Genomic DNA, 23,309 nt, shown 5'->3' with positions numbered 1-23,309 from the left:
AGGCAGGCTTCCTGATACTTTGACATTTAAAATCAGCAACTGAGCTTAACTGTCCTCAGGGCTCCACAGTATAAACAGGTTATATTTATACATACATTTACTGTACATCAGGGTTGTCATTGTTATCATACAAAAACTGATAGACATACTAAAACTATAGACATAACTAATATGCCCAGACTGTAACTCTTCGCATTTCACAAACCTTCCCTTGGAGGCAGCTCATTTTGGCAATTTACTGCTTTCTTGTTCCAGTTTATAGACATTAGACAAATGATACAGATCGATGGATAAACTCCATTTGAAATTGCATTGCAGCTTTTATTTCTGCAGTAAGATTTCTTAATTTAGATTACATACACTATGAACGTCAGACATGAGTGCTCTGCTGATCATTTCTTTCCACCTAAGCTGTAACTGAGTGTTTTGCTACTTCACAAAGTGATGAACGCTGTTCTGGAGCTCCATCAATGTCACAGTGTGAAGAGTGTCTTCACAGTAAAAGATTATTAAAAATCATAAAACAACGGGATATCAATAAAGAGGAAGGAGCTGTTTGAACTAATAACGGTGACCCAAGAGCGGGATTTATTAAAAACATGCAGGGTTCCTAAGTTCATCTACCTCACCTCCAGGAAAAACTAAAACATAAAGGTGTGAAATGTACCATTTTTCTGTTTTATAACAGACTAGTGTCAGACTTGACAGGAATGGGTAAACCTGCTCTCCTCCTCTTAGCTGCTACAATATGTGTGTATGTGCTATAAAAAAGTCACTAAGACACTGCAGCAGTCTTAAAAATGCTACAAAAACATTCAGTGCTTAGGCATATCTTGTAAACAAAGTTCTGAGCACATCTCAAACTACTTTATAGCTCTGGCACTGCAGACAGCTACAATCAATGTATAGCACAAACTGTATTCAAGGTTGACCTGACTAGGAATAACTATTGGCAGTATATACTGTAAAAGTGTAGAGAAAACACTATAGTTTGTAAAAAGTGCAAATGCCATATTCTTGGATTGACAAAAGAAAAAATACATATTTTCATTAAATAGCTCAAATCAGTAAATAAACAGAAATCCAAGATCTGCTCTTGGCACCAAGAGACAAGGCAGATAAATATCAGGTAACCATCAGGGATTAATAGAGCCTCTGCATCACTGCATGGGAAACAAGTTAAGATCAATCCAAAATCAATACATAGTACTGTGCAAAAGTCTTGATCCACCCTTCATTTCTTTGCCTTTTATTCCATTCCCAAGAACAGAACAACAGACAAGATAATCACATACTGCTTCAATGCTGCTGAGGCTCTGGGGAGGCCAGTACACGAATGGTAGTGTTCCACTGTGTGTTCACCTACCGTGTATGTTTTATTGCATTGGCAGTGTGTTTGGTATCATTGTTATACAAAAAAATGAAGGCTGTTGCCAATCAGACACTTTCCAGATGGTATTTCACAGAGGGTCAAATTGTTATGTTACTTTTCTGCATTTATAATTCTATCAATTTTGACTAGATCCCCATCATCACTGGCTAAAATGCAGCCCCAAACCATGACAGAGCCTCCCCCGTGTTTTACAGATGCTAAATCTTGCAACAGTTCTCTCTTCTTATATCCTACACATGTATTAATTATGTTTTGAACCAAAGTATTCAAATTTGCATCACTCCATAAAGACATGTTTTTTTAGTCCAGTTCTCCTTTAATTTGGCATGCCTCAAGCCTTTTCTCCCAGTTTCCCTTCATTAATAATGGCTTCTTGACAGCCAACGTTCCAATGACACGATTTCTGATGAGGCTTCAGGAAACGGATGGATCAACTGAAGGGCCAGATGAATCTCTCAGTTCCTGTTTCATGTCTTTGTTGGACTTTTTTCCTACTTCTTAAGGACACAACTTTGGCAGGGATAGCTCAGTAGGTAGAGTGGTCGCCCCGTGATCGGAAGGTCGGGGGTTTGAATCCACTGAACGGCTACCCTGAGGTACCCCTGAGCAAGGTACCGTCCCTACACACTGCTCCCCGGGCGCCTGCTTAGTGGCTGCCCACTGCTTCACTGAGTGAATGGGTCAAATGCAGAGAAAAGTAATTTCCCCACGGGGATCAATAAAGTGTACATTATTATTATTATTAACTTTCAGATACTGTCCATCTGCTGTAGACAGTTTTTAGGTATGCCACTTCTTATTCTGCCCTCCACTTGTCCAGTTTCCTCAAACTCTTAAAGACCACATTGTACACCAGGGGTGTCCAACTCCAGTCCTCGAGAGCTACTGTCATGCAGCTTTTAGATGCATCCTTGTTCCGACACACCTGAATCAAATAAACGGCTTGTTACCAGGCCTTTACCAGACTTGATGACATGGCATGCTGAAGAGGTAATCCAATCATTTAATTAAATTGTGTTGTAGTAGTGATGCATCTAAAAGCCTCAGGACAGTAGCTCTCAAGGACTGGAGTTGGACACCCTTGTTGTACACCATGCTGAGATATGCATGGAGCTATTAGCTCTTTAGGAAATACCTTGTCTATGCATAAATATTCTTGTTTTGTTATGTTTGGCTTTTTTCAACTTAAGAAATTGGAGCAATTTGTGTTTTTTGTGACAGATTACTAGTAAAAAGTGTTTAAAGATACCATATTTTCAGTTTTCTGTTATGTGTAGGAACAACACTGGTTCAGCCTTTCAGTTAGGTGGCATTTTTATGCTTGAATGATTCACAGGTCAGTGTTAAGTGGCTTAACAAACTGAAAAACAAAAAGACATCTACCTGAAAACAGGTACAAGGACTAGAAAATGAGTGACAAAGCCTGGGGATATTTTGCTCAAGAACACTTTTAAAAATACAAGAAAGTCTGGCTCCTTGGAAGCAAAGTATAAAGAAATGAGGGGTAGCTCAAGATTGTTGCACAGTACTGTATAATGTGCTGTTTCCTAACTTTTTCCACTATACTTTTTCTTCTCCTCCAATACATATACACAAGGATTCATGAAATATTTAGCATCATGACTTTTAGATCAGAGTTGCTCAAAGAAACTGGACAGAGCACGTACATTTCCCATGGAGAGAACACACATAACAGCCAAAGGGTCCAACTATGTACAAATGCCTTATTTGTAAAAAGTATAAAAATGTCCTGCAGCATACACGTCATTTCAGCACTAACTCTGTGATACAAGTTATTTGCAACAATTAATTATTTTGTCACATCTTCAGAATGGAAAATAATTTGCAAGATATTTACTTCAGTGAAATATCATATATTGCATTGTTAGATGCCTTGCAATGGTATAAGGTCAGTAGTCCTTTTGGAGTTAAAAAAAATAGTCTAAAAGGCACTAACACCAGGTGAAATCACAAATTTCAGTTCAGTGAGTTGAATTATCTAAGGTGAAACCTAGCTGACAGGTTGCGGTGCAACCATCTGTGCCACACCATAAATAAGGCAAGTTTAAAGCCTTAAAAAGGTCAAAGAGATCTATTGTTACTATAGAGAAACAAAACCATTTTTGTGCCAAGCCTAAGTCTATCAACAGTGACTTGCTTTTGGCAATAGCACCAACCACAGACTGTATATAAAAGATGCACAACATCAGCCACTGGCTTTGTCCCCTGTATTTTGAAGTCTCAACGTTAGTAGTGCGTCTGTAGCCATGTTGGTTTTGCCAGACATTACCACATTTAGAGTTGTCGACGTGGGAATGACTCGACAGGTCTCTGTACTCTCTACTGGAGGGATTGAACACAAATTTGTTTTAAATACATTCACACATGTACTAGTTTTGTTTTTGTTTGGTTGGTTTTTTGAAGATGATGGGGTGGAGTGCTGTTTAACACGGAGGGCTGTGTGCAGAGATGCCAGAAATGTCTTTGTAGATTTATGGCCAAACGTGTGTGTGCGCATGTGCATACGCGTGGTTTGAAGTATGCGGGAGGTCTGCACATTTCTGCTGCATGTTATTCCTCTATAAATACCAGTTTTGGGGAGGAAATAGAGACACGCTGTTCTGGTTTGTAAACACTGTTTATACATGGACCCCCTGGTGACTGCAAAGGCCATAGGATTTGACCGACAGCGTTTTGATGTTCATCAAAACATTCAATGCCCACTTACTGCATTTTTGTATGGGTGGCACTAATGATCACAACATCTTCATCACTGGATAAAGACAATAAAAACAGCTTTGTCTTGATTTACAGTTAAATGTCCCTGTAACCGGACAAGTGAGCCAAAACCATTCCAGCAGAATTCCCCATGTTTCTATTTTAATTTGCCCCTATTGTGTATTAATGTTTAACTTACAAAAAAGGCATAAACCACACAATATGTGGTCACTACAGTTAATGATGCTCTGTTCCCAAGGACTGAAACATGACTCCAGTCATGTGGCTTTGTTTAACAACTCAGGGAATTAAAGGCACACTTGTCCTCCTTTAATCCTAGGCATACTGAGCAAAAGCAACTAAGGCTGAAAGTAGGGATGGTTACCGTTAAGACAAGTAATATAAAAGAAGAGAGAAAAAACAGTTCATTTCTACCACTGCCAACACCAACATTCTGTTAGAGGAAAAGGTGGAAACAAAAAAGCAAAGCGTTTGTTGCCAACAAATCACTGAATTCCTCCCTGCTCTAGGCACTCTGAAACTGATGTTGAATTTCTGAATAACAGTTCAATTTATGCTCTGAACATTTCCATTTGAATTTATGAACACACCCACACCTAGGCAATGAGCCTGCAAATTCTATTTTCCTAATTTTTCCAGTGCTGAGAGAAGAACCAATAATAACAGCATTTACTGATACTCCTTTCAATAGTTTACCCCTGGAGCATGTTTAAAACTGGGTTTCAATACTCATGCCTTGCTGGAAGCATATCAGCTAAGTCAGCCACAGAGGAGGAAAAAAAACAACAGAACAACACAACATCTCTTTCTCTCTTCCCCGTTTCAAAGACATGCAGTGATAAGCACAAACACGCAGAGTTTTATGGGGCCAACTGGCCTGCCTTCGTGAACAAACACTGAGGAAATACAAAGCACAATAAGTGGCAAACAATGTGATTCTGTCGTTCTGTTCAGTAAGAGAAATGACCCGAATAGTCTTTCTCTGGTTATGAATGGAAAAATCCTACCTCCTGGCCTTTATGTGTGGCCTTCTAACACAGAGTGATCACTGAAGTGCAAATTATGTTGATCAAGGAGAATGGCTATGTCAGGCTGAATATATGGTGTGGTTGTTAACGTTCAAGACCACAACCCCCCCTCCTGTACTTTGGGTGAACAAGCCAATTCAGTGTACACTCTGTGCATAACAGTAACCTGTAAAGCATCAAGGTTTCATTCAAAATTCCCCACTCAAGTAAGGCGTGGGCTTTGGCATCTCTTTGAGCTTACTTGTGTGGTTAGCAATTAAAGGATTTAATAAAAAAGTACAAGTAAGGTTAAAGCTTAAACATACAGAAAGAAGCTTAACCCTAATCCCATGTTTTATGGTAAATAAGTGTCACAGAAAGAGAGTCGTCAATTTCCAAAATTGTGTTGACTCCTCAGTGTGTTTTAGGGTGTTTTCCCACCTTTGCCGTTTAATCTGTTTTAATTGAACTATGCCTCATTTTCCTCCTTGGGGTGACTCCTTTGTGCTGATGTGAACACTGTAATCACATTTAATCAAGGACCAAAACAACCACGCCAAGACTAGTTGGACGACAGGGTCTCCTTCCAGCTCCAAACAAACTCCAGAGCAGTTTGTTAGCAATAAGAATGTGATCCGATCTCAATCCGACCCAAATAACATGTGTACACTGCAAGTTTGAACTAAATGCCTTTCTGCAGTCGGGTATGCGTTGCATTGTGGGATGCGTTAGAGTACGGAAAGCACAAACTACAGCAACTAGCTGTAATATGGGCTCACTAGCTCAGATCACAGCAACTTCACACTGTATTTATTTTGTTGCTCCTTTTAAGCAGAGTGAACCTGAAACCAAAACCAGACCACCAGAAAACGGCTATAAGTTTAGAAACTCACCGAGTGATTCAGATCAGAGTAAACGAGCAATAGATATGTGACCACTCTTAGTGTTGTAAGAGACTTGGATCAGCTCTATTGCACAATAGTGCTGGGCGATATGACGATATATATCGTGTGAACGATAGAAAAGTGTCTATCGTGCCATTTGTCTTCTATCGTTTCTATCCCAAATTTTATAAATTATTAAATAAAAAAATATAATAAACCCTTTACAACCGGTCGGAGCAGGCACGCTCCGTTTTGCCTAACTATTTTTAAATCCCTGTAGAACTGGAACCACATAAGGTAGCGCAATAATGTTTTTTTGCATGTGAAACCGGAGGAGTTGTACTTACATCTTATGCCATTAGCTTGCCCTATAGGTCACGGTTTCCTTCCACATATAGCTTTGCAAAAATTGCATAAGAAGCACTTGCAGCAACAAAAACATAATATTCGAGAAACACGCTTTGCCGATGTTCATAACACGTCCTACGTTGGCATATACGTCAGCGCGAACTATCGCATGTCCGCCATCACCTGCCCAAAAGTGACGTCATTTTCGCGAAAGGGCCTTATAAGCCTATGTTGGTGTTTTTAAAAGTCAGGTTTGACTTTATGCTTTTCTGTATCGTTTCTGGGATGCTTAAAACTCATATTACACAGTTGGAAATAGTTTATTTTGATGCATTATAATACTTATTTTCATTTTTCCTGTAGTATATAACAATTAGTGTATCTCAAAAATAAAACTATGAAGACACTCAAAATAAATTTCTCGTGGTTGGAAACTATTTTGTGCAACTTTTTTGTATTTACAGTTTTGAGGGATACACCTCTGAAATTTTTCTAACTAGAAATATATGTAAAAAAACCAAAAACGATTATCAATTTTTTTTGTAGTTTATTGCACATAATTTTTTTTGCAATTTATGTAGTTACCATGGACTTAATGCATACATATTATTAAAATTTGGGCTATAACGGTTGTATTGATGTATGGAAACTTGAAATGCTCCCACAAATGGCACTACAGCATGTAAAAACATAAAGATGCTCTGGCGGACTTGGTTCTATGGTAGGTCCTCAAGGGTTAAATAGCCTGTGGCAAATATATTAGTGTTGTCTTCTCACTATACATGCTCTTAACTTCATGCGAGAGAAAATAAAGTATTAAAAAAATGATATTTTTCGCAAAGAAACTCCGTCTTGTGGTTTGCGACATGGTGCTGCTTTACGTGCACCCGCATTTGAGACATACTTTACAGTAAGTCAAAACAAAGACTGCACCCTTGACACTTGCTGTTTACAGACTGCGTACTTTCCAGATGAGCACAGGTCAGGTGGTATATCATGATATATATCGTTATCGTGATATAAAATAATTCATATCGTGATAAATATTTTTTCCATATCGCCCAGCACTATTGCACAATAGATAAATATGCCATTAAATGCCAAACAGGAGTTACAAAATATCTACATTAACATTCCAAAGTATAAGTCATCACTTGTGATGACCTAACCCAAAGTCCAGTCATAAGTCTGACCATTAGAATTTAGAACCTTATTTTTAATAAAATTCAACAAAGAAAAATAATCTTTATAATGTGTACACTCAAAAACTAGCTACATTGCTTTCCAAAACCAAGCGTGCTTTGCCCTGCTCCAAAATACAGGGCTGGGTTGGTTTAGGGTAACCACCTAAGATGACTTGGGCTTAAATGAGTTAGTAACTTAAGCTGTGGACTGCAGTGTTTTTGGTCTGCTGCTAAAAGGAATATGTTAAAAAGAAGTAAAAAAATAACTTAACAGTTGATGAACACTTAATGAGCAGAACATCCAAAACACTCCTAAATGAGGACTCTACAGCAAATGATGAATTACAAGAGAAACTAATAAATACTGTGAAACAGATGATCACTTTCCTCATAAGTAGCTCCTGATTTACTGAACCAAAACTAAGCAAAAACTATTAACCATCCTTTCATTATTGATCACTTCATCGGTAGTTTGCACAGTAAGGTAAAGCGGCACGTCATACTGAGAAACTCCAAACTACCATCAAAATATCATGTCCCATCTGCTCATTATCTATTAAATCATTACCATTATCAATATTTTATACTATCATTATCTACATTATCTTTCGTTATCATTATCATTTTATTGTCTGCATTATTGACTATCAATACCTCATTACCTCAGAGACATTTCTTTAAGGCTTAATTATCAGGTAATTCTTCCGTAACCACTGACATATTGTGCACTAATTTATAAAGTGTAATATACTCATTCTTCACAGCTCATTGGTCACAGCTGGCTGTAGCTGATGGACAAATGCTGTACCATTGTGTGTAAAGAATATTAAATGCACTAAAATATCATTTGAGCATTTGCAGATCTTCAACATTCACAGTTACAGGCATGGGGTAGGTAACAGAATATCTGAATCTGCAATGTATATGGAGAGTTTTTAATGTAAGGTTTGTATAACTGTAGTGACATTATCTGTTGCCAAACATTCAAATGTCAGTGTTGTCATATTTCCCCATCCCCCCAAAACAAATTAAAAATATATTATTAATGTTCATTGAGAGAGGAGTGAAAGACTACTACTAGAAGTTGGTTATGCCACAACCTTGTATTTACTTTGGACTTGACCAACATTTCCAGTATAGCACAGCACTAACCACAATCTAATGTCCTAATATCCTACATACTTATTGTTAATTCCTATGCTGTTTTAGCCTTTATGCTGGTTTGGACAACAATACAACACAGTCACATAAACACAGTCTAACTCATATCGAGCTGACATTATTACCCTGGTCAGGCTATAGGCTAATAAAACATTGAAGCACCGTTTATGTATTCAAAGCTGAGCAGACGTAAGCCATACAAAAGAAAACAAACTACCGTAATATTTCGAAAGAAAATTTCTTACATTAATCACAGATACATGCTCCTTTGCTCCTGCAGAGAAAACCAGAGTGGGCAGCTCACACTAAATCTCTGTCTGAAGCTAATATAATGTTATTTGCACTTCCGTTTCGGTGACACGAGCAAAAACATTTTTCTTCTTCACTGCAGACATTTCAGCTTTTTGTGTCAAGCGAACCACAGGTGTTGCTAATCACATTAATGACGGCTCCATTATTTTCAAGAGTCCCAGGAAGTCATGACAGGGTGACAACCCACAACACCAGGCCAATTATAATGAAGATGCTAAAGCGAATTCAGCCAGTAGGAATGCAAGAACAACCGTCTCCTGCAAGAGTTACAAGTGTTCTTTAATGACTCTGAACTGATTGCAAAAATATACTGTTTATAATTATGTTAATGAGATTTTGTGGGCAGAGGGCAACTGCAAGTACACAGAGCTGTAACTGGCAAGTAACCCTCATCAAATCCTGCTAACTTAACTTCCACAGTTATACTTCACTTGCAGGTAACAGCGTAGGCTACAGGAAAGGAGCCAAGAGTGGGGCACACAATGGAGTAAATGGAGTAAGAGCCAAAACAAACAGCCACCACACCCACCCTCTTCTTTTGATTAAATACCCAACACCCCCACCAGCCACAATCCACTTATTTATTCACACTTTTTGTGTGTTTCTCCTGCTGGGACAAGACAAGCATCATCATCACATCCACAAGCATCTTGGCGCTTTTGAAATTTTCCAGCCACGCCCATTTAATGCACCTGTAGCTGGGAGACCGTGAAAATCCACCTAAAACCACCCTGCTGGAAACATCAGCAACGCTGTCACTGTTACACTCCATAAAAGCCACGCATTTTTTCGTCATTAAAAAGCTATAAAAGCAAATCCAATTATCTGTGACTGATACTGTTTATTTCTGGGTCATATATTTATTCACTGAAGGTCCTCACTGAAGCATTTGAGCATCCTGTAATAACCATCAGGGAAATTATACGTCACTAATGTGAACATTAGCTCAAATCTGCATCATGTTTAAACCGAGTAAAAGAGACAAGTGGCTGTCACAAGTGTCCCATAAACTACAAGACGTCATTCTCCGGGCCCCGTGCAGCTTCCACGGCGAGGCTGGAGAACAGATTGACTTGTCAACAGCGCCCTGTCAACAACGTCTCGGTTATAACGTAGCAGGGGGAGACCACAGCGTCATCTCAAAACAACCCGGTGAACGGACACGCCACGGAGGAAGTCTCTAGCAAAAGAAATACTTTGTCTCAGAGGTGAAGGGGACATGTAGCCAATGCGAGACATTCGACATGCACGAAAAACTCTGAAACTGCTGCCAATAATCCAGATTTTCAGGCGCGTACGCACACACAAAGTCCAGTTCAGTCGAGGGAAAAGAAATGTCTTATAAGTTCTTTTCAAAGACGTCGTTTCGCTAACTTTGAGGAAACTCGTCGAGGGAGAAAGTAGTGCACCACACAGCCCGTCCTTAAGAATTTATATCAGCGCCCCCTCCTTCCTCTGAACCCGCAGCGAAGCGTGTCCGCGCCGTGATAACTACGTTAGTTTCACCCTGTCTTTGAAAAACTTACCAACACTTCTTGAGCCTGACCCCGAACCAAGCAGAAGGTACCAGATCCACATCATACGGACGTCTTTTTTTTCTGCACCCCCCGGCCTACTCCTGCTGTCCTGCCCCGCTGCAGGGCAACAACTGAGGGCAAGAAAAGGGAGAAAAAAACTTCTCCTTTGCTTCGATACTCTTGCCTGTTTATGCTCTTAAAGTCTGACTCTTTGACGTCTTCCGGAAATCTAAGAGCGCATTCAGCGAGGAAGAAGTGCTTTCGTTGGGACAGCCGTAAACTATGGAGTCCAGTTTGGGGAGGAGGGCTGGGGGAGGCATGAAAGCTGGAGGTGGCGGTAGGCAGGCTGAGTGTAGTCGGTCGTTCGTGTGTTGGTGCTCAGAGAGAGGCGGAGTCGGAGTCAGAGAGCCGGGAGAACAGAGGCCGGCCAGTCCGGGACACTGGTTCCCTAACGGTGCCATATGCGCAAAAGCGAGACCGTAACTCCAGCAATAACAGACTTAACTAACTTTGAATCTTTTCAGAAAAAACGAGTGAAACAAGTAACTGAAGGCAAATAATAATAATAATAATAATAATAATAATAATAAAGAATCCGAAAAAGGTTAAATGGTCATTGACCTGAGGATAAAATGACCATTTTGGTTTTTTGTAAAAAAGCTGGATCTATCAGGCAAATATATAGCTACCTGATTTCAATAGGAATGAATATATTCTGAAACTCTAAAAAAAAAAAAAAAAAAAAAAAAAAAATGCATATGGTAGCAGATGGCATGGAGGAGGGGGAGCTATTTGGAGCAATCTTATAACAGATGGTTAGCCCTGATGAAAGTTAAAATAGGGAAAACACTTGTAGAAAATCAAAGTATGGATGAATTTGTGGTGTTGGCACAAAAGCTGAGAAACGCACACAGAAGGAAATTAGTTCTGTCCTGCATTTCTGGTGTTCCATCTCAGCCCCAGCAACTTCCACACAAGCAGAAATGTAAAATTTAACAATCCATACAGAGCACCAGAGCATCCAGGCACAAAGCGTAGGCTATATACAGAGAGACAGGGAAGAAAGTAAGAAGGAAAGTAATCCCAGTGCTATATTTTGGTGTTTGCATGCCAGTGTAAGTTGGATTCAATTAGAAAGAGACAGGGAGAGGGATAGAAGGACAGGAGGCTTCACCTATCAAACCTCTTTTTATCATAGAACTGCAGCTGTGTACACACAGGCAACCTCGCTTCAAACGAACCCTTTATTTCGATAGCAGGCGAACCTGGAGGCATAAGATTTGGATGAGGCCCAAAATCAGACTCCTCCAGCTCACTTTGTATTCATCCAAACACTGCCTTATCAAGCCAGAGCTTCATGCAGACTCGAACCAGTGGGAAGGGTCCTGGCATGTCAGTTGGATCTGTTGACACTTTGTCAAAGATTCCAGCTTGATAGCTTCTGCAGGGTCCTGTTGTCCTCATGTACCCCTATCGTTGCCTTTCAGGCCCTTTGCATTTCATTCCGAGTCCTGGTGCTTCATGGGTGTACATGAGGAGTCACACTTGAAAAGTTTACTGTTGGCAGGCATGAATATTTTAAAGATCCCCGCTTTTAACAAAGAGAGACACAAGTCTCCTCAGCAGAAATCCAGACTACAATCAACACTAATAAACTAAATGCTTGTTGAGGAGGAAGAAGATTTGTCAGTCAATGTTAAATGGATTTTTATTCCGCTCCCCTGGAGATATCATTAATGTTAATGCTGAGCTGTCTCACAAATTATACAGCCTGATCCATGAACCAGAACGGCATAATCTGTTTTGGGGGGCTTTGCCCAAGAGAGCTGCAAGCTAAAAGCAAAAATGTGCTCAAATGCATTAGTGATTGACACACAGTGTTTCAGTAATGCTCATCAATTAGTATAGGCTATCTATAAACAGCTCAGACCTAATTAGCCGGTGGCCAACAAATGGACTCGTTAGGGGACATTAAACTCTAATATGAAGGTTGTTATTGACTTAATCACAGGAGAAACCCAATTAGTGGCCGAATTTGGAAAATGACTCTGAGGTAGAAAGTAGCAACCTGGGATGACTTTGCCTGTGGGCGAGTGGTGGCACTGAGAGAAAGATTCAGCCGCAGAAGCAGGGAGGAGTAAGAAGATGTATAACGGGAAGTGCGCAAAGAGCATGTGTGTGTACGTGTGGGGAGAGAAAACAACACTTACAGAGCAGTGCGAAAAGACAGTGAGCAAGTACGCCGGCGGCAAGAAAAGTATCAGGAGGAGGGTGAAGAAAGTGAGATGGAGAAGGTGAAAGAGAAAGTGTGGAAATAACGGATGCTGTGATAGAAGGAGTGAAGTGAGAGAGGAAAATATAGTTGACCAAAATTCCCCTCGACTCCTCAAGTGTTGCCTCATATAACAGAGACTTACATGCAAGCTGTGGTGTACTACTGAAGGTAAATACAGTGTAACTCTGCCAACAAGAATAGCTGAGTCCACTGCCACGGAGGGCGCTGCTAATAAATCATTTTATCTAATGAGAACGTGAGCTGAGGATGAGAGAGCACAAATATAGCTCTTGAGAGCTTCAGGGTGACACGTCCTTGTCGTGTCAGGCTGCCATCAAGGTAGCTGCGAAATGCCAAGGCCCCTGAAGGACTGACAACGGCAGGTTCACTCTCTAGTGTGAATCTCTTGACATTCGTGTTATATTTAATAACCAGTGTACTGGTGGGAACGATGTCTGTGAGTGTATGAGTCAAAAAGCAATAGAGAGAAAGAGAAACACAAGAGTGAGGACACATCGTGCATCGGTGCAGTAATGATTTCAACAAAAGTTTCTATTGAGCCATTCAGAAGTTTATTTTAGTGACTACCCTGCGCACCCATACATGCACGTTTAGGTGTGTGAAGCATGTTATGCACTGTGGGATACCACACCCAGCCTCCTTCATGCATTTCCAAATGCATTAATTGGGTTAATTAGCCATTGATCACATAATTACTCAATTATGTGATCAATCCTGTGTTTCTTTGACATTTGTTAGCAAAGCTGATTGTCTTGCCTGCTGCAGGGACTTCAGATAGGCACCAGCAATTGAATCACAGAGAGATGTGCAGACTCGCTTCTGTGTGTGTGCATGTGTGCACACATATCAATCTATATAGGTCTCAGGCTGAGAGTCAAATCAGGAACAGATATTGATTTGGGATTTCAGAGACAAGGGGAAATAACAATTTAAGACAGAAATGCCCGAAGCATCAACAATTACGTTCTTAATTATTCTAGATTTTAAAACAACATGTACAAACTGGAATGAGTTACATTATGAAGTGTAAAATCAAGATGATGGAAAAATGTGACAAATAGAGAACAGTATTATTATAATGCAGCAAAAGTAAGTCTATTAATTTAACCGTGTTATGGCAAATTGTAAATACAATGTAAATACAAATACTATACTGTAGTCGGATAAACAATAATGTATTCATTAAATATAATGTTTTAGCAGCACTTTAGCATCCACTAGAAAACAGGACTCTATTGTAGTCTGATTTTGTTCACATTATAACTTAATGCAAAAGAAGCTCAGTGTGCTCCCAAGGCCACAGCAGCCCATTATCACTTCTGGTCTCCAAACAACAGGCAGAGGCATTTCTAAATAACAGCCTTAAACAAGGTCAAACTGAGCTGAGTGATGGCCAATCTTCTCTCGCTTATACATAATTACATTGAGTTAACTTTGAACAGTCATCAAGATTTCTTCCCTCGGATTCTGCCCTTGATTTTAGGAAGAAAAAAAAAAATTCAATCTCAGCTAATGCTCGTACAACCTTATATGTCACTCTAAATGATGAAATTATTGTCAATTGAGTTTAAACAACAGTTGATTAGAGAGAAAAGATACACCAGGGGCAGCTTGTCAGAATGAGACTGTCCTCTGCTCTGAACTAAAAGGATTTAGAGTACAGTTGAGGATGTCGGGAATGTTGTTAGATTTTAGTATTAGTCCTTAAGCTAAAAATTAAGTTACCTAATGATAATGTTACATGTAAAATTGGGGGATAATGAAAGCATAAATATCTGAATCAAATCCAAAATAAACACAAAAGCGAGACATGACAGTGAGGACGAAACCCTTCAGTTTGTTCTGTGTTGCTAGTCGGGAGCTTCTCTGCGCACAGGTTCATCTGGTACACGGTGAAAGTACATGATCTGACAAGCTGCCTCTTGAGTATCTTTTCTTTCTAATCAGTCATCATGTAAACGTCATTTGGTACATGTTGCGGAATTTTACTGGATAGCTGAAAACCTTGGCCTACCAACTGAAAATTGAGGACAACATTAAAGTCATTTTAATTTATCTTCCACAGGAATAATACAACATATATTTAATTGCTGAGCCATTTAATACTTAGATTGTTAACATCAAGGTGGTGCTCAGTCAGTATTTACAAAAGATATTTCAGTCTTGAGCAAAGGGGTGGGATCAGCTGCTGGTATAAATGAAGCCACTGTGTTGGTGAAACCAGTTACTGTTGGGTTTTATTACCATTAAAACAGTCCTGGCTGAATCTAATTCACTGCAGGTGGAATAACAGTCATATTTTGACAACAGTGGTCCTAAAAGAACTTTAGTTATCCGAGGTAGGATTGAAGTGGGTTTCAGAATAAGCTGAATTGAAGAACTGAACCCTTTCCATTTTGCTTCACTGCCCACTGCACAGAGGAACACGTGACTAACAGCACACACAAAATCTAATAAAATATTTAAGAGAAGGAATAGGAATATCACAGAGAGTGAGCCAGAGAGTGGAAGAAAATGGGACAAGGACAGACGAGAGCATCGGGGCCATGAGGGTCATGTGATAGAGATAGGGTGGGATGAGAAGAGGCAGCAGTGTTCCCAGCAGGCTTGGCCTGTTTTATAGCATTTTGGTTTGGCCCACTGCTCACACCCGCAGGCTGCCTTCATTTATTGGACCACCAACTGTCACAGGTGGGGGGGTTTTTTATGGGTGAAAGTAGGCCTTTCATTCCCTGCCTCCTCACCATGCCATGACCCTAATCTATGCTATTTTTTAATCAAAATGCTCCATATATTTGTGTTAGATAAACCACCCAGATTAGCATCAGGAGAGTAACCTTGACAGCATTAAAGTAACAATGTCTGTCGAAGAGAACGAGTACATGCTTGGTAGTGAGCAATTAAAGTGTGAGTTAGACTAGAAGGAGCAGCAGAAAGCAGCTGGGTAAATAGTGAAAGTTATAGGAAACATGGAAAAAAAAAGAGTTGGTTCACACTTGAGATTCAGCAGTAAAGTGCATAAATATAGGTGTCTGTAAAATGGTTTAGGAGGAAAGGGAGCATTAAATATCTTAACTAAACTGAAAGTTATGGGCACTCAGAGAGGACTCATCAAGAGCGTGACTGACTGGAATGGATTCAAGAGACTAAACACAGGGTACGGCGGCGAGCAATGTAACGGCATTGTAACTGCCTAAGGTTGTAAAAAAGACTTGGATTGAACGCAGTAGTTTATGTCTTGGTGCAGTTAGAACATGCAGATTGACCATGACGGGGGGGAGTTGGGTTTGGAAGGCTAACAGTCAGCACAGTGAGGGGTTGTCAGTCAGGCAAGACCAGTAAGATCTGCAGGACTCGGGGATAGCAAGGAACACCATGACAGGGTTATTGCTCAGCCATCCCTGCTCTTGGCTATGACCGGAGCAGCGAGGAGATACGAGGGAAAGGGGAAAAATAGGAAACAGAGTGAGGGCGTTAGGGGAGCTTGCTGGGAACTGGGCCTTTGATCACTGGGTGAAGAATTGCCAGCTCAATGGCCGCTGCTGCTGGGTCCCAACCCTAAAGCACTATGGGAAATGTTCATATTCAAATATCAGCTTCTTTTCTTCCACCACATGCCTAATTCATTTTTTGGCAGCCAAGTAGACTGAAATACATGCACATTGCCTGCACACTGAAAGACACACAAATAAATTGCTTTGTTCTGATGAGTTGCCCTGGGCAAACTCTCATTAGAGTCATCGCTGTGAAGCTTAGGGCTGTGACACGAGGCAACATAGGGTGGTGGCATGCCTCAAACACAAGCACACACATCTGTGTGTCAGCCACTGCCACACTCTGGAAAACAGGTGGCAGAAGGCTTATATGAAATATTGGACATATTCTGATAGCATCGTTCAGGGTCTGTTTATGTTTTCCACTGTTCGACAGCGATGCAGCCACTCAAGCAGAAACGTTGTGTAGGAGTCTTCATATGGCCACAAAATACTCAGGAATATAAAATATTCTGAGCTGCTTAGCAAATTTTTGTTTTGTATTTCGCTGCCCTGTCGAGCATGCCCGAGGCTTACCCTACTGGCTGGTACAGAGGCGTGCGTGCGTGTGTGTGTGGGCCAATGGGGGTTTCCCACCTGCTGTTAGGAGGGATAAAAAGTGAGTGTGGAATGAGCATAGCTTTGATCGTTTCTAATCCTCAAAGGAGGTGGAGGGCAACCTCAGCGTGTTGCCAGGGGAAGGCCAAAATAGCATTTTTGAAGAAGGAGGAGTTCTGTGTTGCATGTTTATGTAGGGTGGATATCGTAGCTTAACTGCACACACTTGAAATTATTATTTACAAGCTTAAATTGTTTATGTTTGTGTGTTTTTTTCCTTGTGAATAATGAGTCATCCTCACTTGATAGGGATAGGAACTTTCCATTGCTCAACCCGGTCATAGTCCCCATGACTCCAGGAGGTGTAGCAACTTCAAGAGCTACACCTCCTGCACCTCCTATCATGTTTTCTACTAGCTTTAGTTTCCCGGTGTGTGCCAGCCACTTGTCTACCTGTCAAGCATTCGGATAGTGATGAACATGTCCACACTACAAGTGTCGCTCGAGCTTTAACCTCTTAAGTCTTTGGATCCTTGCCACGCAAGAAACTTCCCTCCCCGATTTCTCTCCAGAGGACTCCATCTCATCAGCCACAGACCTTTTACCAAGCCCTCTGCCTTTCTGAGAATCATCTTTACATATTCTTGCGTTTTGTAAATAAACCCCTTGAACTTCCCTTCAGCCTCCTGCTTTCATCATTTTTGAGTCTGCCAGTTCTAGCAGTGAATCTAAACAGACCCCACAAATCTGTAAATGTCATCTGGGTGCAAGAAGCACTGCCTTCTGTCTTTGTTTCCCTGTGGATAATTTAATTGAGAAAGTCTCATTAAAAAATAAACCCACTGCCGGTGGTGCCTGGGCTGAGGCGCATGCTGAGTCTGACCTTTTGTCATAAGAACAATTAACTTCAGTGGGTGCTCATTAAATAAGACGGCCATTTTATTATCATTACCTTAATGGCGACTCATATATCACGATTAAAGTCGAACCCTGTTCACCGAGCTGTCCCGTGAGGTTGACACTGGGTTAAATGAGCACTGTGAATGGCAAGGATAGAGCATGGCTTCAAAACATTTTTATTGTATCTACTCATTATTCCACTCAGACATACACAAAGGATTCTGTATACTGTGGGAGTATGACTCAAGTGAAGTGTGGATAAACAGATACTGGCTCTCAAAACAAGCTGGTTATTCATGTTCCCCTCGATGATTAGGTAGGGGGCTTTTAGTGTGTGAATTTGCATGCGCATTGTTGTCATCTTCTTGCCCATTATTTACCATGCAAGCCCCGCACTGAATAATGGCGAAAGAGATGCCACGTTTGAAGTGATTACATGCAGGTTTAGAGATGGACCTTTTGTAGTCGCAGCCTCTTCAACGCACGCATACAAGAGAGATGAAGCAGAAAACACAGATGGAGGGAGAGAGCTGTTTTTGTTGTGTAACTGTATGAAAGCATACAAAGCACAATCAAAGGTGCGCTTGGTATTCCACCCACAGGTAGGGATCACAAGGCCACTCTAAAACAGTCCAAAGCTACCTTGGGACAGCTCCAGCTCCTCACTTCACAAACCAGTATACGGCGAGACCCTGCAGGGCACTCGGAGGGGTGGTTAAAATGGGAACACATTCATCTCAATCCCCTGCCTGCTAGCACTAATGGATGTTAGCCTGTTTTGGAGAGACAATGAAATCGAAGAAAGACAGGATTTCAGGCTCCTGTGGACATGACTGAAAAACACATTTAATCCCTTTGTGCTACAAGCCTGTATGATGCACAATTTGAATTCAACAACTGCATCTTCTTAGCTTTGAAAACAAATCTTTTCTTTCTCGCCGTTGTTTCAGTAACCCTGATGTGTCAGTTGAGTGCAGTCAGTTTGGAGGATAACGTTACTTTTCATTCTGCTACGTCTCCGCATTGTCTGCTCTTTCTGATGAGGCCCATGTCCCATTTCCCCTACTGCAGATAAAAGAGGCATCAGTAATGCTAAAGGATGATTAAATAGGCGCTCCTCGGCTACCCACCGAAACACGTCATTGTGTTCCTTACTTGCTGGAAAGGTATAAAAACGTCCCACAACATTTGTAGTTTTGCTTTGTGCTCTCCATGCACATCACAAGACGTCTTCTATCTGCTTCGCATAGGTATAGAATGTGCCACATGCTTTCTTTGCTGTTTTAGTTTCTCTACTTTCAAAATGCACCTCTGCAATACGAGTAGAGAGGTTTCTGTCTACCTGTATTGTAGTACCATCTTTTCCTGCAGAAGAATATCACCCCTTGAGATCTCAAACGAAAGTATCTGTTCTGCCAATTTGCTGCTCCGCTATAGAAATCCATTAAAGACCCCAGAGGTCTCCAGGTATCTTCTTTTTCTTCTGATTTCCCCTCTTCTGGCTCGTGCTTATATTTACTATCTAACCACCATGAAATACTATATGCCATTGTAGTGTATCAGCTGTAGTCTCTTAGCAGCAGTTTGGATGATAGCACTACTTTTCATAAAAGAGTGTGAGCAAAGACTGGATTTTTGTGCGGCGTTCCCGATGCTGCACATACTCTGGAAAGTTGAGTATTTTTCTCTACATGTCGCTACCTTGGAGTACAAGTGTAACTGTGTCGTGGAGTGACACATGGATCAACAGAAAACAGGAATCAAGGCATAAAAGAACAGTCTTAATGTGTGTCTAATTCTATACAAGTTTTACTTGAGAGGAGGAAATATCTCTTGTTGAGAGGGAGACGGGGTTTTTCTTCAGAATACATAAAAGCGTTCATGTTTAGTTAATGTCTTATCATTGCCGCATCCAATTAGGATGTGTTTTTTAAGCTGCTTGTCATCTCGATTAAGCAGTCACCATGGGGAGTCTTCTGAAGAAACACTTTGCATGGGCGGGAAGTACAAGGACAGACATAAATACAACATGTCAGTAAAGAACCAAACGGATAAAATTATGTTGACTGTGCAAATTCTTAGTGATACTCACATTCCCTGTGTGTATACTTTCTGCAGTTTTTTTCTGTCAATTGTCTAAACCATGAGTTAATCTCAATCACTGCCCCTCCAAAACACATTTAAGCCTAATTGAATACTATAGTGTACATGATATTGCAAAATATACTTTTAGATCAGTGATTAAATGTGTTTTACACCTAGATATAAAACATCAGAGAAGTATGACACTGTACTGTTTGTTCTTTTGCACAACTGCTAAGCTGTCTCTTGTAAATCCTATTTGAATGAATGCCGAAAATGAGCACACTCTGATTTCACAACGTAAGCTCTATCAGTGTAAATCACAGCCATGTTTGCCTGGAAATTCCTCACACTAGCATCAAAGGTCAAAGGAGCTGATTTGTGCACAGATAACCACGAGAATTCCTGCCACCATGGTGATATAACGCCCTGAAGTGCATGTTCGAGGCCAACTGATCTCACAGGATACCAAAAAGCAGGAGCAGCAAAAAAGCTCTACACATGGTGGCTGACTCCGAGCAGGTTTTTCTGAAGAAATGAAAGACCATTACGAGTTGCATACCAGGCAGCAGCTTGGTGGATGGAAAAGTATGTAAATTTCAACTTACGATTCCACTCCAGAGCACGGCAGACTTAAAACCCAACAGCAGACTGTGAAATAGAGCAGATTGCTTCTTTCCTACCTGAAATGGTTAGGATAGTGAGTGATATGCTTAAACTTTGCTTTTACATTTTTCATTTCTGAGACATATGCTGGGCTTACATGATAAAAACACAATAGATTTATTACACTCCAGCTTCCAAATATTCATTTTTTTAAATGACATTGTTTAAAATGACTTTTAAAACAGCCAAAAAGAAAAAGATTATTCTTGGCACCCATTCATGCAACCTGTATGCCAAACTCAAGCAAAAGCCTGTTACGTTATACTTCATTAATCATTATGATGAAATTTGTCTTCTGTGTTTTACTTTATCCACTGACCCGGCTGCTGTTTTTAATGGCACAGAACAGTTTTGCTGCTGAGTAATATAAGTCCAGGCAGACAGAAAGGCTTTCACATCCGGTTTAAAGCCAGACAATACAAGCTATACTCAAAACAGCTCAGGCTTTGGCCTCTATTGATTCTCATTAAAATTGTACAAATTGTACAAGCATCAAGAGTTTATTTTTATTTATTTTTTTTCATTGCAGGTGAGTAATATTGTGCCCCAACTTGACAGCAACCCCAAAACCAAAATGAGGCCATCAGCTTCTATTTCAGTACAGTTCAGGAATCTATAAATATTTTACAGCACCAAGCCCCCTTTTCTTTTTTTTATTTAAAAAAAATAAATAAATCATACTCCTTTCTTTAGATTGTTTCATGAATAAATAGCCAACAGATTTGACATTAGTCCCTCTGAACAGTGCTTATTAGTTATTTAGGACACGATTTCGGCGGAATCGTCTGTTTTTTTCTCTTTTCTATGAACGCTTGATGAATGGAGGCCACCGACACTAGCTAACAATCTGGCGAGGAAGCTATTTGTGCAACAGGATGCATTTAATTCTGCCGCTCTCGTGCATGTGGCTCTACACATTATGCAAAGCGGTGGCATTTGATCTCAGTGTTTTAGAGAGAAGAGAAACAAATAAATTGAATGAGTAACACATTGCCCCTACCGTAGGCCAACACGAAAGCTTTTCAAGCCTTTCTTTGGTCCAGCATACAAAAAGAGTGGGTTTTTTTGTTGTGTTATTTTGTTCATGTTCAGTTTACTGGAATATTGTTATTTCTTACTTAAACCCTTACATTGGAAAATATTGTTTAATGTAACCATATTATCCTAACATAGTTACTAGTTATTAGACCAGGCATTTCAAACTCATTTTGAATGGTGGGCCACATACAGCCCACTTTGATCTTAAGTGGGCCGAACTACCCTCCAGGGACAAATTGTAAGAAATAAATATGTAAAATTACAGAAAAAGTTATGTTAGCTCATTGCATATACTTTCCTGTAATTATGAAATGCAAAAATGCTGTTAACTGACAGAATTTGTCCTTTTTTTGTGAAATCACTGTAAAAAAAAAAATGCATTTCTACAGCATATAGTAAAAAACAAGAACTTTCTGTGATTTAGTTGTTCTATTTCTTATTTACTTTACTCCCTCATGGCAATGAGGGAGGTTGTAATAAATCACAGAAGCTGTGAAAAAGAAGTTATGAAAAAAAAACCCAATCCCACATTTTCTAAAGTTTTGCAGTGGGCCAGATTGGAGTCTCTGGCAGGCCAATTCTGGCCCCGGGCCTTATGTTTGACCCCCGTGAGATCTTAAGTTAGAAGCATTATTTGAACTTTATTTAGGCCACCTCTCAGCAATGCAATTAAAATTAATGAATAAATAAAAACAACATTAAAGAAGTGACTTAGCCAAATCAGAGTGCATTTACATTCCTATTTAGAAATTCTGTAGCCAGGATCACATGTGACCCAGCTGCTGCATGACCTTTTTAAATTCCCTGACCGTCATCGGTTGGCTGACATTCAAACAACCAGTCACAGCAGAACAGAGAAATGTTCATTCTGATCCAGTCTTGCATTAACTAAATGAAAATATATCGTTCTTTTTGGTTGTTTTTTACCCGGAGCTTGTGTAACAGCTAGGAAATGGATGACAAGAGCCCAGCCCAGTGAAACAGGAACAATCCGAAGGTTTTATTACCCTGGCCATAAAAAAGGAAAAGGCTTTCCTGATTTAATGATTCTCAACAAGGTTCTCCTTTCGCACGTCTTCTGCACCACTTCCAGGGATGCTGCTCTTCTTCAGATCACACCTTGGACGTTGTGTTCCTGTTGGTTTTGCAGGACAGGTCTATGTTGCATGCAGCCAAAAGTGGTGAGTGACAATTCTCTGCAAGTGTCCAATGAATCCTGGCGTTGTGATTTGTGGCTGCATGTGCTCAGTGGCCCAAAAATATATGCCCTTGCTTTTTGTGAATCACAAAAACTTATACATACTTGATAAGCAACTAACATTTCTAAGGTAAAGCAAAACAGGTGCTGTCGAACTAATTAATTAATTGCAGAAAAGCTTCATTTTGTATGTGATTATAATAGAATGGAATAAAATAGCTCGAAACCTGAGACTGCAGTTTAGGGAAGGACTCAATGAGGACTGGCGGTGGCTCCCAGGCCAGGCAGGTTCCTATGTACTAATGAGAGAGGAGAAAACTGAACAAAAGGGTTGGAAAGAGTACGAAAATGAGAATAAACAGTCCACAGTGGAGTGAGACATGTATAGTTATAGAACCAGAAGGGGTGTGTGTGAGGTGTAGTTCCACTCCTGAAATTCAGATAAATTATCTCCAGTTAAGCATATTTCTGTATAAAAATGATTAGCTCTTGT

General features: G+C 40.3%; 1 protein-coding gene across 3 annotated transcripts in view; it reads right to left on the bottom strand.

The window, feature by feature from the left end:
• The window catches only part of ldlrad3 (low density lipoprotein receptor class A domain containing 3), a 91,237-nt gene extending 80,144 nt beyond the window's left edge, over positions 1-11,093 (bottom strand). Inside the window, exon 1 of one of the 3 annotated variants that reach the window (XM_019361947.2) lies at positions 10,555-11,093. In XM_019361947.2, coding sequence (XP_019217492.1) covers positions 10,555-10,609 — 55 coding nt within the window. In that variant the 5' untranslated portion in view covers positions 10,610-11,093. Of the gene's footprint in view, positions 1-8,961; positions 9,130-10,554 lie in introns of those variants that run through there. The other 2 variants (XM_005470992.4, XM_005470995.4) reach the window with 2 other exon arrangements.
• Positions 11,094-23,309: the final 12,216 nt, after the last annotated feature.

Source organism: Oreochromis niloticus, linkage group LG7 (genome assembly GCF_001858045.2).
Source record: "Oreochromis niloticus isolate F11D_XX linkage group LG7, O_niloticus_UMD_NMBU, whole genome shotgun sequence".
Taxonomy (NCBI): Eukaryota; Metazoa; Chordata; class Actinopteri; order Cichliformes; family Cichlidae; genus Oreochromis; species Oreochromis niloticus.
Note: the sequence above shows the minus strand (reverse complement) of the source record. Positions and strands in the feature narration are given on the sequence as shown.